This window comes from Salvelinus alpinus, chromosome 3 (assembly GCF_045679555.1).
Source record: "Salvelinus alpinus chromosome 3, SLU_Salpinus.1, whole genome shotgun sequence".
Classification (NCBI taxonomy): domain Eukaryota; kingdom Metazoa; phylum Chordata; class Actinopteri; order Salmoniformes; family Salmonidae; genus Salvelinus; species Salvelinus alpinus.
Window position 1 is genome coordinate 66,879,901 of NC_092088.1, and position 14,510 is coordinate 66,894,410.

General features: G+C 45.9%; 1 protein-coding gene across 3 annotated transcripts; it reads right to left on the reverse strand.

Moving 5' to 3' along the window:
- Nucleotides 1-6,497: 6,497 nt before the first annotated feature.
- On the reverse strand, nucleotides 6,498-13,977 carry LOC139571162 (E3 ubiquitin-protein ligase TRIM8-like). 3 transcript variants are annotated; one of them, XM_071393768.1, is made up of 6 exons: nucleotides 13,911-13,977; nucleotides 11,164-11,786; nucleotides 9,585-9,680; nucleotides 9,175-9,440; nucleotides 8,783-8,898; nucleotides 6,498-8,645 (listed from the first exon to the last, which is right to left on the reverse strand). In XM_071393768.1, exons 2-6 carry the CDS (start codon nucleotides 11,764-11,766, stop codon nucleotides 7,981-7,983), a joined length of 1,746 nt encoding a protein of 581 aa, XP_071249869.1. In that variant the 5' UTR covers nucleotides 11,767-11,786; nucleotides 13,911-13,977; the 3' UTR covers nucleotides 6,498-7,980. The 3 variants fall into 3 exon arrangements, with proteins under 3 accessions (XP_071249869.1, XP_071249870.1, XP_071249868.1); XM_071393769.1 differs by lacking the exon at nucleotides 13,911-13,977 and adding an exon at nucleotides 13,041-13,851; XM_071393767.1 differs by lacking the exon at nucleotides 13,911-13,977 and having other exon boundaries at nucleotides 11,164-13,853.
- Between the last annotated feature and the right edge of the window lie 533 nt (nucleotides 13,978-14,510).

Below are 14,510 nucleotides of genomic sequence, written 5' to 3' on the forward strand. Positions count from 1 at the left end.
TCAATTAAAATGGTCAAAAATAGCAACTCGGCATAGAGTAATTTCTCAAGCAAGAATTTTCTGTGAGTTTTCTGTGTGGGCAGCGGGAATTTATTTTTTGCTGTTATTGGCAGAAAGGTTTGGAACTCTATTTCTAATTGGTCTATTAACTAATTTACCGTCTTTGGATGTCACCAGGCAGGCAAAAACTCCGTCCCACCCTAACAGGCTGACATTCCAGGCAGTCTTTCAAACAGCTTACACTAAAAAGGCATGATAATTTTCACTATTTCACAGTATTATTCCAGCCTCCCGAGTGGCGCAGCGGTCTAAGGCACTGCATCTCAGTGCTTGCGGCGTCATTACAGACACCCTGGTTCGAATCCAGGCTGTATCACAACTGGCCGTGATTGGGAGTTCTCAAAGGGCGGCGCACAATTAGCTCAGCATCATCCACGTTTGTCTGGTGTTAGCCGTCATTGTAAACAAGAATTTGTTCTTAACTGACTTGCCTAGTTAAATAGAGGTTAAGTTTAAAAAATGTATTGTGTGAAAATAGATATAAACAGGACAATCTGGGCGTTTAAGGCCTGTTATCTTCAACAATCTGAATGACTAAGTTCTGTGGTTGGTTTATCTGTGCATAAAAGTTGTGTGTGTGGGCGACGTGAGGAGCCACACAGAGGGGAGTGTGATGCCTATCTTTGAGGTGACAGGATTACTGCCTTTTTCTCCTCTTGAATCGATAGCGAGACCAGCACACTTCATACCGGCCTCTTTCTCTTCAACCAATCAGGTCTGAGTTGCGATGATTACAGATGAAACAGGAAACAGATTTCATATCCCACCAACAGATAGGAAATAGGTGGGAGTGGTACAGAAGGTGGGGGAGACGTGGAGGGGAAAAGGATCATGCATTATAAGAATGTGAATCACTTTGAAATGTTAAGATAAATCAAACCATACTCTCAATACACCTCATACATCTTCCTACCTCACCCACCAAGCCCATGTCTTCCTGAGTCTATCCTCCCATGAGCGCTACAGATAATAGGGTTAGCATATCAAATTTGATTTGTCACATACACATGGTTAGCAGATGTTAACGAGTGTAGTGAAATGCTTGTGCTTCTAGTTCAGACAGTGCAGTAATATCTAACAAGTAATCTAACAATTCCCCAACAACTACCTAATACACACAAATCTACAGGGGTGAATGAGAATATGTACATGTAAGTATATGGATGAGCGATGGCCAAGCGGCATAGGCAAGGTGCATTAGATGGTATAAAATACAGTATATACATGTGATATGAGTAATGTAAGATATGTAAACATTATTAAAGTGGCATTATTTAGAGTGCATTGTAGAAAGTGACTAGTGATCCATTTATTAAAGTGGCCAGTGATTGGGCCTCAATGCAGGCAGCAGCCTCTGTGAATTAGTGATTGCTGTTTAGCAGTCTGATGGCCTTGAGATAGACTGAAAAACAGTTTCTCTCTATCCCAGCTTTGATGCACCTGTATTGACCTCGTCTTCTGGATGGTAGCGGTGTGAACAGGCAGTGGCTCGGGTGGTTGATGTCCTTGATGATCTTTTTGGCCTTCCTGTGACATCGGGTGCTGTAGGTGTCATGGAGGGCAGATAGTTTTCCCCCGGTGATGCATTGTGCAGACCGTACCACCCTCTGGAGAACCTTGCGGTTGAGGGTGGTGCAGTTGCCGTACCAGGCAGTGATACAGCCCGACAGGATGCTCTCAATTGTGCATCTGTAAAAGTTTGTCAGGGTTTTGGGTGACAAGCCAAATTTCTTCAGCTTCCTGAGGTTGAAGAGGCGCTGTTGCGCCTTCTTCACCACACAGTCTGTGTGAGTGGACCATTTGTTTGTCCGTGATGTGTACGCCGAGGAACTTAAAACTTTCCACCTTCTCCACTGCTGTCCCTTCGATGTGGATAGGGGGGTGCTCCCTCTGCCGTTTCTTGAAGTCCACGATCATCTCCTTTGTTTTGTTGACATTGAGTGAGCGGTTGTTTTCCTGACACCACACTCCGAGTGCCCTCACCTTCTCCCTGTAGGCAGTCTTGTCGTTGTTGGTAATCAAGCCCACTACTGTTATGTCGTTCGCAAACTTGATGATTGAGTTGGAGGCGTGCAGGGCCACGCAGTCATGGGTGAACAGGGATTACAGGAGGGGGCTGAGCACGCACCCTTGTGGGGCCCCAGTATTGAGGGTCAGCGAAGTGAAGATGTTTCCTACCTTCACCACCTGGGGGCGGCTTGTCAAAGTCCAGGACCCAATTGCACAGGGCAGGGTTGAGACCCAGGGCCTCCAGCTTGATGATGAGCTTGGAGGGTACTATTATGGTGTTGAATGTTGAGCTGTAGTCAATGAACAGCATTCTTACATAGGTATTCCTCTTGTCCAGATGGGATAGGGCAGTGTGCAGTGTGATGGCGATTGCGTCATCTGTGGACCTGTTGGGGCGGTATGCAAACTGAGGTGGGTCTAGGGTGGCCGGTAAGGTGGAGGTGATATGATCCTTGCCTATTCTCTCAAAGCACTTCATGACAGAAGTGAGTGCTACAGGGCGGTAGTCATTTAGTTCAGTTATTTTTGCCTTCTTGGGTACAGGAACAATGGTAGCCATCTTGAAGCATGTGGGAACAACAGACTGGAATAGGGAGAGATTAAATATGTCCGTAAATACACCAGCCAGCTGGTCTGCGCATGTTTTGAGGACGTGGCTAGGTTGGCATCTGGGCCAGCAGCCTTGCGAGGGTTATCACGTTTAAACGTTTTACTCACGTCAGTCACAGAGAAGGAGAGGGGCGCAGTTCTTGGTAGCGGGCTGCGACGGTGGCACTGTATTATCCTCAAAGCGGAAAAAGAAGGTGTTTAGTTTGTCTGGAAGAGTGACGTCGGTGTCCGTGACGTGGCTGGATTTCTTTTTGTAGTCCGTGATTTCCTGTAGACCCTGCTACATGCGTCTCGTGTCTGAGCCATTGAATTGCAACTCCATCTTGTCCCTGTACTGGCATTTTGCTTGTTTGATTGCCTTGCGGAGGGAATAGCTACACTGTTAATATTCAGACATATTCCCAGACCTCTTTCCATGGTTAAATGCAGTGGATCGCGCTTTCAGTTTTGCGAGAATGCCACCATCCATCCACGGTTTCTGGTTAGGGTAGCTTTTAATAGTCACAGTGGGTACAACATCTCCAATGCACTTCTTTATAAACACACTCACCGAGTCAGCGTATAGGTCGATGTTGTTCTCTGAGGCTGACCGGAACATCTTCCAGTCCTCGTGATCAAAACAATCTTGAAGCGTGGTTTCCGATTGGTCGGACCAGCGTTGAATGATTCTCGTCACTGGTACATCCTGTTTGAGTTTCTGCCTATAAGACGGAAGTAGCAAGATGGCGTCATGGTCGGATTTGCCAAAGGGAGGGCGGGGGAGGGCTTTGTATGCATCGCGGAAGTTAGAGTAGCAGTGGTCGAGGGTATTGCGCATGCGCGTAGCGCAATCAATATGGTGGAAGAGTTTAGGTAGACTTGTTCTCAAATTTGCTTTGTTCAAAATCCCAGCTACAATAAATGCAGCCTCAGGATGTATGGTTTCCAGTTTGCATATAGTCCCGTGAAGTTCCTTGATGGCCGTCTTGGTGTCTGCTTGAGGGGGAAAGTACACAGCTGTGACTATAACTGACGAGAATTATCTCGGCAGTGCCGGTAAAATGGCCGGCACTTGATTGTAAGGAATTCTAGATCAGGTGAGCAGAAGGACTTGAGTTTCTGTATGTTGTTATGATTACTCCATGAGTCGTTAATCATAAAGCATACACCCCCGCCCTTCCTCTTCCCAGTGAGGTGTTTATCTCTGTCGGCACGATGCATGGAGAAGCCCGGTGGCTGAACTGATTCCGACAACATATCCCGAGAGCCATGTTTCCGTGAAACAGAGAATGTTACAATCTCTGATGTCTCTCCGGAAGGCAACCCTTGCTCAAATGTCATCTACCTTGTTGTCAAGAGACTGGACATTGGCTAGTAGTATACTCGGGAGCGGTGTGCACGTCTGCGGAGGCTGGCCAGGTGGTCGCTTCGTCTGCTCCTTCTGCTGCGTCGTTGTTTTGGATCACCTACTGGAATTAGCTTCATTGTCCTGGGTGGTGGGGAGAATAGAGCATCCGCTTCGGGAAAGTCGTATTTCTGGTCGTAATGTTGGTAAGTTGACATTGCTCTTATATCCAATAGTTCTTCCCGGCTGTACTGCATAGTTTTTTAAGAACTCGAAGCGAGGCGACCATCTGTCGGTGCTATGCTGGCTCGTTTATTAACAGAGTCATGTGATACTGTTTGTTGGCCAGGGTCAGCCTAAACTCCGTGCTTTGCTGCAGATTATCTGATCTACAATTCACCTCACTGTCAAAACCATCGTACATCAACTAGCTCTGGTCCAGGGCATTAAGTGCAGCTTGCTAATACTGAGCTCAGCGTTAGCAAGCCACACTAATGCCCTGGACCAGAGCTAGGTATCGACACGCTGATGATGGAGAGATTAGTGAACCTGCATGGCCTAGCTAGGAATATGGGTTTAAAGAAACGTATTAGTCAAGCCAAACCTGGTTGACGACGAGCAGATAGTAATGTCCACCTCTCTTCACACATACACAAAATCACCCCTATGCTAAAAGCTCATGATCTGTAATAGTTATGACCAAAAAGACCATGTACTGTATCATGTATACCGGATATTTCTGAGTACCATTTAATGTGTAAATCAAACTATTTTTTGTCATGTAATACTGTGTATAGAAATATCATAAATGTGAAATGTATGGATAATGTATATGTAACAAAATAGCTGTAAAGAACTCAAATGTAAAACAAAGTTACTGTTATCATCCGAAGGAGAATGAGCTAGCTTGCTGATAGGCTAATAAAAATAATAATACAAAGATAAAAACTCTCTCTCTGACACACAAGCACACACACTAATAGTGGATCATCTCTGCTAGCTGAAGAGGATTGAGGTCCAAAGTGCTAGGTGGCAGAACGCTTTAAAGCTACAGCTTAGTCAGCCTGAAACACATCCACCCTGATAGACAGATTCCTCTCTCTTTCTCAGATGTGCCTCCACTACCCATGAAGTTTTCACTGCAATAAAAACCTGCTGATATTACACTACTGATGTTAGTATGTAGTTCTGTTGGTGGGCGAAGTGGGTGGATCTCAGTTTCTCTTTCGGTAATTTCTCTGGTTAACAGACGACTGTGTGTGTGAGCTGTAAGGGTGAGGGGGCGGACAGCCAACCCAAGATTCTGACCCAGATTCAGGCGCCTGGCCCTCCACAGACCAACCTCGCCTCAGAGATAAGATGACTTCTCCAACCAGTTTGTTAACTGGAGCTCAGCTTTCTTTATAACCTATCCTCAAGGTTTTACCAACTTCCCCACCCCTGACTCCACCAGAGACAGAGCTGAACGACTTTGATCCAGTGTGTGAGATGGAGGCTCCCACCCCTGACTCATCACTACAGAGAAAGAGCAGCACAACTTTTACTGTATGTCTACCACCCCTGACCACAGGGTCTTCTGGCAGCTTCACTCAGACAAACACCCAGTAAATGACAGGGTCAGTTGGATGTCTTACAATATGTGTGGTGGTTGTATTCTTATGGAAGTCTCCCCTTCAACCCACTACATACCAAGCAATGAGATTTACAGTGCCCTCTAATTTTTGGCACAGTGAAGCATTCTCTTCTTTTGATTCTATACTCAGATTTGAAATCAAACAATGACTATGAGGTTAAAGTGCAGACTGTCAGCTTTAATGAGTGTATTTTCATGCATATTGTGTGAACCTTTTAGAAATTACATCACTGTTAGTACATATTCACCCCCATCTTGGGGGAGCAAAAATATTGGGACAAATTCACATGTGTATTAAAGTAGTGAAAAGTTAAGTATTTGGTCCCATATTCATAGCACACAATGACTACATCAAACTTGTGACTACACATTTGTTGGATGCATATGCTGTTTGTTTTGGTTGTTCCAGATTATTTAGTGCCCAAAAGAAATGAACGGTAAATCATGTAGTCATTTTGGGGTCACTTAATGTAAATAAGAATAGAATATGTTTAAACACTTCTACATGAATGTGGATGCTACCATGATGGATAATCCTGAATGAACCGTGAATAATGAGTGAGAAAGTTAAACACACAAATATCATAACCCCCCCTGCCAAAAATGCTCACCACCTGTTATTGTAATGGTGGGAGGTTATTATGTCTTGGGGGTAAGATATTTGTGCGTCTAACTTTCTCACTCATCATTATTCACGATTCAGCCAGGATTGTCCGTCATCATGGTAGCATCCACATAAATGTATAAGTGTAGTTCAGTATCTATAAGTAAAACTATTTACTTGACAGATCTGAAAATAAAGGCTGACAAGAGAAAAGAGGAAGAGACTTGAGTTGTGATCAAGAAATGGAGGGAAGTAACTTAATTAAATGCCTTGATTTATTTGGAACCCTCCAATTGACGTCCTTTATTTTTCACTTCAAAATATTTACAAAAAAAGTTTCCCATTTTTTTCCTCTATTGGTCAACTGTTCTTGTAACAGTTCCCTTCCAACATTTGTTTAAACCAATGCTTAAGTCAAACAGTCCAGTTTCTCTTAGAAAAAGTTCATGAAAAAAACCCTCATCCATTACTTCCACTCATCTTTTTATTTTTCCATTTCTTGTTTTATTTCTTGTTTTATTCCAGAGTGCTTTATAAAACTCTTCCCCGCATGCTTACAGCTGCAAACAGGAAGCCGAGAGCGTGTGCTTGTTAAAAGGAAGTGACGTCACCCTGCAGGAAGTACATTATTAACGCATTGTCACCGTCACACTCCCAGATGCTTGAGTTGATTTGTTTGGTCTGTCCAGTACAGTCCAGGCCATGTAGTTGCTCGCCGAGCCACCATCCTGTCTACGAGTCCAATTGTCTTCAAGACAAACATGATACCTGCTCATATGGTATGATTACTCACATGCCATATGGGAATCACTTGTGTCATGATCCGTATATTAATAAAACTAAAAAAGGAGCTCTCTCAGATGGAAGAATTCAATCCGATGGGAAGCCTGGCAGCACAAAGGAAGGGGGTCGGATCCCCTCTCTGATGGGATTTGGATCAATGGGAATAAAGAAGGTCCATAATGAAGTAGGTTTACAGTTGCCCCTAAACCCTGATCTAGGGACAGTTTCTGCCATTTGACCCACTGATGTTTAAGGTTTAGACTGGGGGACAGGTCAGCTGATCCTGGACCTGTGTCTACAGGGAGGGTAGCTAATCCTAGACCTGTCTACAGAGCAACTTCTACACAGAGAGAAATCCCAACACACCCCATCCCCCCCCAAAGTGCATAGAAAGGGGGTCCCAGCCACACACAGAAGAGAACTTGGAAGAGCGAGTGTGTTCAAGCTGCACAGTACATCCCTGAACTCAGCAAGGAGAGGAGACAAAACCAGAGCTGTAACAGTAATAAACCATTGTTCTCTTTACAGTTCAGACCATGTTCAATAAACATGGAAAATAATTATAACATAAGGCTATCGATCTCACTACAACGGGGAAGGAGATGTCGCTAAAACGTTTCAGTTGAGCCGAAGTGCTTCAGCGTCAACAGTTTTTGCACAAAGAGACGTATATCATCATACAGTACACTGTGTGTCTGTCTGACAGAGAAAACGAATACATGTCAACCCTGCCCCCGAGAGTGCTTGTAAGTGCATCTATACGAGTTGTAACATGGTGCTTAGCAGAGGACTGTCCGTATAACATGTAGAAGTGAACGTCTGTGTGTACCTGTATGTATGTAGGTTCTGTGTGTGTCTACATGTGTAGACATGCGTTTATTTAACTAGTAGCGTAGTGCTTAGTAGAGAGCTGTTTGACTGTAGAAGTATGTGTGTGTATAGATAAATGTATGCGTGTTAACTGGTGACATAGTGCTTGGTGGAGGGCTGCCCATACAGGCCATAGAAGTCTGTGTGTCTGTGCGTCTGCTGTGCATCTATCCAGTCTCTGACAGCCAGCCCTTGCATGGCTGGAGCTCCAGAGGCCAGGCCAGGGGGAGGGGGGTAGTCCTGGGTGCTTACCCAGGGAAAGGAGCCTGAACGTGGGTAGGGAGGGTGGCCGCGGTGGCCTGACACAGAGGGTACCCCAGAGCAGTAGCAATTATCCATGGTACACACCAGGATCTTACGCCCGCCATACTGGGGGAGCACTGCCTGCTGAGAAGTATGGGAGGAGCTACCGCCAGCAGGGGGAAAGTGGGAGGGACCAAACACAGACCCTGAATGGTGATTTGTTAGAGAGCCACTTCCACTTCCTGTTCCGCCATTTTCATTCATGTGGGAGGGGCCACAGGGAACCAGAGGCTGCTGATTAGAGGATTGGCCCTCCCCAGGGGCAGAGTTTGGGCCTAGGTAGGGCTGCTTGGATGATGAGTCCTTGAACCCGGAAGCAGATGTTTTCCCGGCGCTTCCGTTGCTTTCTGGGAACACAGAGGAGTGTTTGCGTTTCTCTGCCCCGGAGCCAAGGCCGCTGGGATACGCCTGGACGGACTGGAGGAACGAGGAGGGAGGGGCTAGGGGGGCTGGAGGGGGGAGAGAGAGAGGTAGAGAAAGAGGGGGATCAGACTTACAAAGCCAAATATGAATTCCCTTGATCTACCAACACAAACAATCAGATACGGGTGTGAAGATTCTGTAAAGATGATTCTCTTGATCCTACCTTCCAGTGTTTTCCGTAGGCTCTTCTCTCTCTTGGAGAGTTCTGACAGGAACAACTTAGAGTTGAGACTGCCCACCTTGTAGGGAGGGAGCGCACTTCCCACGCACGCTTGAGACCTGCAACACACAAATATGTATGCAACAAGCCTGGTATATTAGCGCTCCATTAAAAATATAGTTCCGGTTCGATCCCCGCATGAGCCCTGCGCATTTCTGCTCTCTACTCTGTCTCCCTGCTACATGTCTGATCCTGTCATAAAAAGATATGTAAGGAGTTTGGAATTCTGTTCTATATAAATAAAATAGTAATGGGTATCATGACAATTGTAACATGACTACAGTTGTAATGTGTGCAATAAGCCATTTCTGTAAGTGCCTTTTTGTATCTCTCACCTCTCCATGAGGATCTTGACAGGTTTAGTATTCTTCATGAAGCCCAGCTCCTCAGCCTTGCCGAAGGCCGTGTGGACCGAGCTGAGCAGCTTCTGGGCCTCGTGTCTCTGTTCTCCCAGAGCTAGAACCTGGCCCGCGTTCTCCTGGCAGAACCTAGAACGCGCCCGCTCTAGAACCTCCAGTGTTCGGGACAGGTCTTCTTCCAAGAAGTGCTGCATCCGCTGGTACTGCACACGCACCTCCTCTTTTAGCTCACACACTCTATCCTGTAGGAGAGAACACACACCGTTATACACACACATCGCTATACACACACGTCGCTGGTATACATGCATGTGCATGGGTGTGTGCAGCCTGTGCTCACTGGCTGAGGTGTGAGAGAGAGTGTTTGTGAGAGAAATCAGACATACCTCCACCACACACTTGTCAGAGTCGAGTTTACAGAGCTGCTCATCGATGTCCTGAACTCTCTCCTCCACCCTCTCCTGCTGCCGCAATAGATTTTGCTGAGAGAGAAACGGTAATGTCATTAATAGTTGGGTTCGATAACTCCTCATACATAGCTGAACAAATAAAATAAAATCATGAGAAGAGAAACGCCATCAGGCCTCTACTTGGCTGAGGCAGCCAATTTAGTCTCCATCTAACAAACAGTTTATCTGAGGGAGGGAGCTGTCATGGCAACCAATCACTATTTCTGGTGAATGAGGAATGAGCGAGAGAGATACTCTTCTCTCCTCCTTTCTCAGAACATCACATACACTAGCCCCACTCATGGTACTGTTGTCAAAACACTAGTTATTCTGGGCTGGTGTTGGCACGGCTACAACACACATGCCCAGATTGGCCAAACCAGAGTGCCACGCCACAATTACACTTCCTGGGGGCTAAGATTATAAGTATGGCAGGACACTGCTCTTATAGTATCTTCCTGCATGCCCACGGTAGTAGTGGTTTGTCACCTGAATGCTGATAGATTCAGGCTCAGAGCAGAAGCCTGGGGCAGGGATGATGGGGGGGGGGGGACCTCTTTGGATGGGGGATGTTCAGTACCTTTAAGGGGTACGGGGGGGGGGGGGGGGGTGACTGATGGATAGAAATGGCATATCTAACATATTTTCCACCAGGACCACCAGTGGAGAAGAGTGATATGGGGAGGTAGGTCAGTCATGCCCTGGGGAGGTTGGGTGGAGCGGTTATGGGGAGCATCTCTACCCCCTCTGCCGCCACCACAAGATGCACTTAAGCAGTAACACTGTCACAGTACATTAACTTCAGGCTCCCCAGTCACTCATTACAAATGGAGATGGTAGTCAGCCACAGGGGGGAAAAAATCAGAGGACAGGAATTCACACTGTAGTTCGTTACACAAGAACCTTCCTAACCCTTCCAATGTGGTTGAACCCCCACACACAGAGACACAGACAGAGAGTAGGCTACTAACAAGCTAATGAACACTGAGTATTAACAGAGCCATAAAACAGAGTCAGAGGCCAGAAGTAGTCACCAATATGAGTCAGGAGAAAAGCCTGTATGACTGACTAGCCCCTCATATCCCCAACCTGGGGATAGTTGGTAGTTTTTACACCAACCACAGCTTTCCTTTCTAGAACCCAGAAAATAAGAGAATCACAAGAAAACAAAAAGGAACCCATAAACAACCATTCCTCCTCTTGTACCACAGAACAGAGTGAAGAATCTCACTTAATTCCTCTCCCTCCATACAACCCCCCTTTCTCCCGGCTGGCGGTCCCAGGCGAGGATGCACCTGTGCTGGGGAGATAAGGCCGGCTTAGACCCCTCATTGTTCCACCCCTCCAACACATTGTTTGTCACTCTCAACACATGAGAATGGGGGTTGGATTGGATCAAAATTGAAAAATGCATACACTCGAGGACTGACACTCCGACACACACACTTATCCCCAATTTGAGCCGCTTTGTTCTTAAATCAAAGGAGTGTGTGTAAAAGACAGATTTTAGTCTTACCCGTATATCGTTGCGGCGTAGCTCCACGTCAGTGACTCCGTGTCCGTGACTGGGATGGCATCGTGTGAAGCAGCAGTATTGACACACGGCTGTCTGTTCTGCCTCACAGTGGTACAGTCTGTACTCGTCGTGCTGAGGACACGTCCAGGCCTTGACTGCCTCAGCCTCCACCAGCAGGTGTCCCAGGGCGGAGCAGGGCTGCTGCAGGTGTGTCTGGACGTGGCTCTGGCAACAGGGGGCGCTACAGCGCAGGCAAACCTTGACAGCCGGGAGCGGGGGGCCACGGCGGCACAGAATACACTGCAGCACCGGCGAGGCGGCCTTCTCTACAGACAACGCGTTGAACTTGTCCACGATGTTGGACAGCTTGTGGTTCTTCTCCAGAGCAGGCTTCTGACTGTAGGCGTGGTTGCACTCAGGGCAGCGGACCAGTGAGGAGTCTTTAGCCCAGGCTTCGGAGATGCAGCCCCGGCAGAAGTTGTGCTTGCAGGGCAGCTGGATAGGCTCGGAGAAGACGTGCAGGCAGATGGGGCAGATCAGCTCCTCTTCGAAACAGTTCCTCCATGTCTCGGACAGGTCGGAGGTCGCCATGTTGGAGGCCATTTTGGGAGCGGCGGACAGACCTTCTCACATGAAAAAATAAAAAATAATCCTATGGATTGACTATGGATTTGTAGCCATGAACTAAGCCCCTGACTATAGATCAAATGTCTTGAAGACTGAGGGAAGACCTATGACTGTATACAGAAAGTCCAGTATGTTAGTATGTTACTAGTCCTTTAGTGATATTTGTCTATTGTGCAACAAACTCAGCAATAAAGTGTTATTATTATCACTAGCAATTTCAACCAGTTAAGTTCAACCGACTGGTGAATGTCCTCAGCTCTCAACTATTGCTTTAAATCCAGGCAGCAGTGCACATCCTGTTTGTGCAGAGCAGGTAAACCTAGGCAGATTCCACAGCCACCAGGAAAGGCCTCAGGGAAACGATGAAAACACCCCGGTGATTACGACACACGGTCCGGGCTGACGTTATGCAAATTACCGTAAAGGGTTAGCAAGGCCTTCGTTTCTCTGAAATCACACGGTTAGGCAATAACCGGCTACTGTAACGGCTGACGAATGGTTCACTTTGTGCGTAGTATAGCCTAGGCCTAGTTCTCGCAGCAAAATTGTTCGTATTTCCAGCTACGGTATGATAGCAATAAAGGCACAGATCTACCAAGCAACACGGTTCAGACATTAAATTGAATCGGTCTAAATTAGGGTTGTTTGTACGGTTACATCACCGCCGAGCCGAATTTATTTCTATACAGCTGATGAAAGACGAACGCTCACCTTTTCCTCTCCCCTTCTGCGTAGCCCTTTACTTTAGCTTGACAAGCTAGCCTTGACTTCCTCGTCCGCTTATGTTTGTTTGTTCCTCAATCGATTGAGGTCCAGAAATGAACATAAGTAAAAGATTGCGTTGCCGAAATTCTTCCTATACCGTCACCCTGAATAAAGCCATCTGTAAATCGATGAAGCTTGCCCAAGGTTGATACAACGCCGATGTTGCGAAGGGCACATTAATTGTTATTTTATCCTCTCATCCAATAATACACCGACTATTTTGGGTACGTTCACAATTAATACGATTACGCGCGTGAGAGCTTTTTGGTACAAAGGATGAAACAAAAATACAAGGATTGCAAATCAGATACATGTGACAAGTGTCCTTAGCCCTTCAATAAACATTGCACCACGTTGCGACGGACTTTGATCCTCACAATAGCGACATAACTACAGCCTATTTGTTTGATGTGTAACGTCGTCAGCTATAAAGCTTCCACAGGCAACACTAGCATATCTGTACACAAGGCCTAGACTTTACTCACCAAATACTCTTTCTTCTCGGCTACTTGGGCCTAAACGACTTAATTAGTAAAAAGGTCCAACAATACTTCGTTAGAAGGCGATTTACTGCATAGTTTATGGTGTAACCGACTTCAGTTCATAAGCATAAAACAAAGCCCAGGGTTTTTAGAATCCACTGGAATGTTGGCTTCTGTGGCGAGCCTTCGGATCATACACACAGACCGATCAAAACGTATCCAGGCCCAAAGATATGTCCTGGCTTCATTCCGTTGGTTTATCAGGGACGGATCATAACTATTATCAGCTCACGTTCAGCTAAAAACATTTCACTCCACTGACTTCGTAAGCTTAATGAAATCGCTTTAATTCTGAGAAGTCATCTCACAATTTTCTGTCACTGCACAAACAAATAAGACTACGTTACAATATTTACGACTACCACGGTTTTACATATTATTACATATAAATGCACCAGTCTAATCTTAATTTAAAGGAGATGTCGCTATTCTGGCCTTGTTAAAGGTAGCGGTCATCAATCTTGCGCTCCTCATCCAAAAAAAAAAGAATCCACCGAGGATATAGGGCCTCGGTTATTCCCAAAACTCGTTTGGTTTGCTAATCACACCGAAACAAAAAGATTCCGTCGCGTTCAAACACGCCTCGTCAGTTCTTTCGGGTTCAGCGGTGTATATGTGGCCATTTTTCGAGTCCTTCAGTCCCGTTGTTAATAGCCGAGTTGCCTTGACCATTCAAATCCAATTCGTCTCTGAATTCTAATTTACGACCCTCGTTTTTAAATCTCTCTCTCCCTCTTTCTAACTCAACGTCGGAGCAAGGAGGAATGCTAGCTAGATAGACTAGTCGTTCAATCGGGTTAAACATCGGCTCACCCCTCCTTCCGGCTGGTCCCGTTGCTCCTCTAGCATCACGTGACCTGTCACACAACCTATGCGTGTCACGTTTTTAAAGGAAGGCGTTGATGAGCAAGAACTGGAGAGGAGCATATTCAAATATCTATTAAGAAATTACGATACGTTTTTATTTTTCACAAGTATAGGAAAATGTTTGTTTATACTCAATGTTTCTCTCCACAGAAATCTTTAAAAGGCAAAAAAAAAATACATGATTCAAAGATAAATCATTAAAAAAATAGCCAATTTAATAAATAAATAAAATGGTATATGTTGCATACACATATTTAGCAGATGTTATTACAGGTGTAGTGGCCTTAGGCCTCACTCCCCCCTATCTGAGATATCTACTGCAGCCCTCATCCTCCACATACAACACCGGTTCTGCCAGTTACATTCTGTTAAAGGTCCCCAAAGGGCTAGCTCAACTGTCCCGCTGGGGACCCACCGATCCTGTAGAGGTTTTAAAGGTCCCCAAAGCACACACATCCCTAGGTTTTCTGTCTTTTCAGTTCGCTGCAGCTAGCGACTGGAATGAGCTGCAACAAACACTCAAACTGGACAGTTTTACCTCAATCT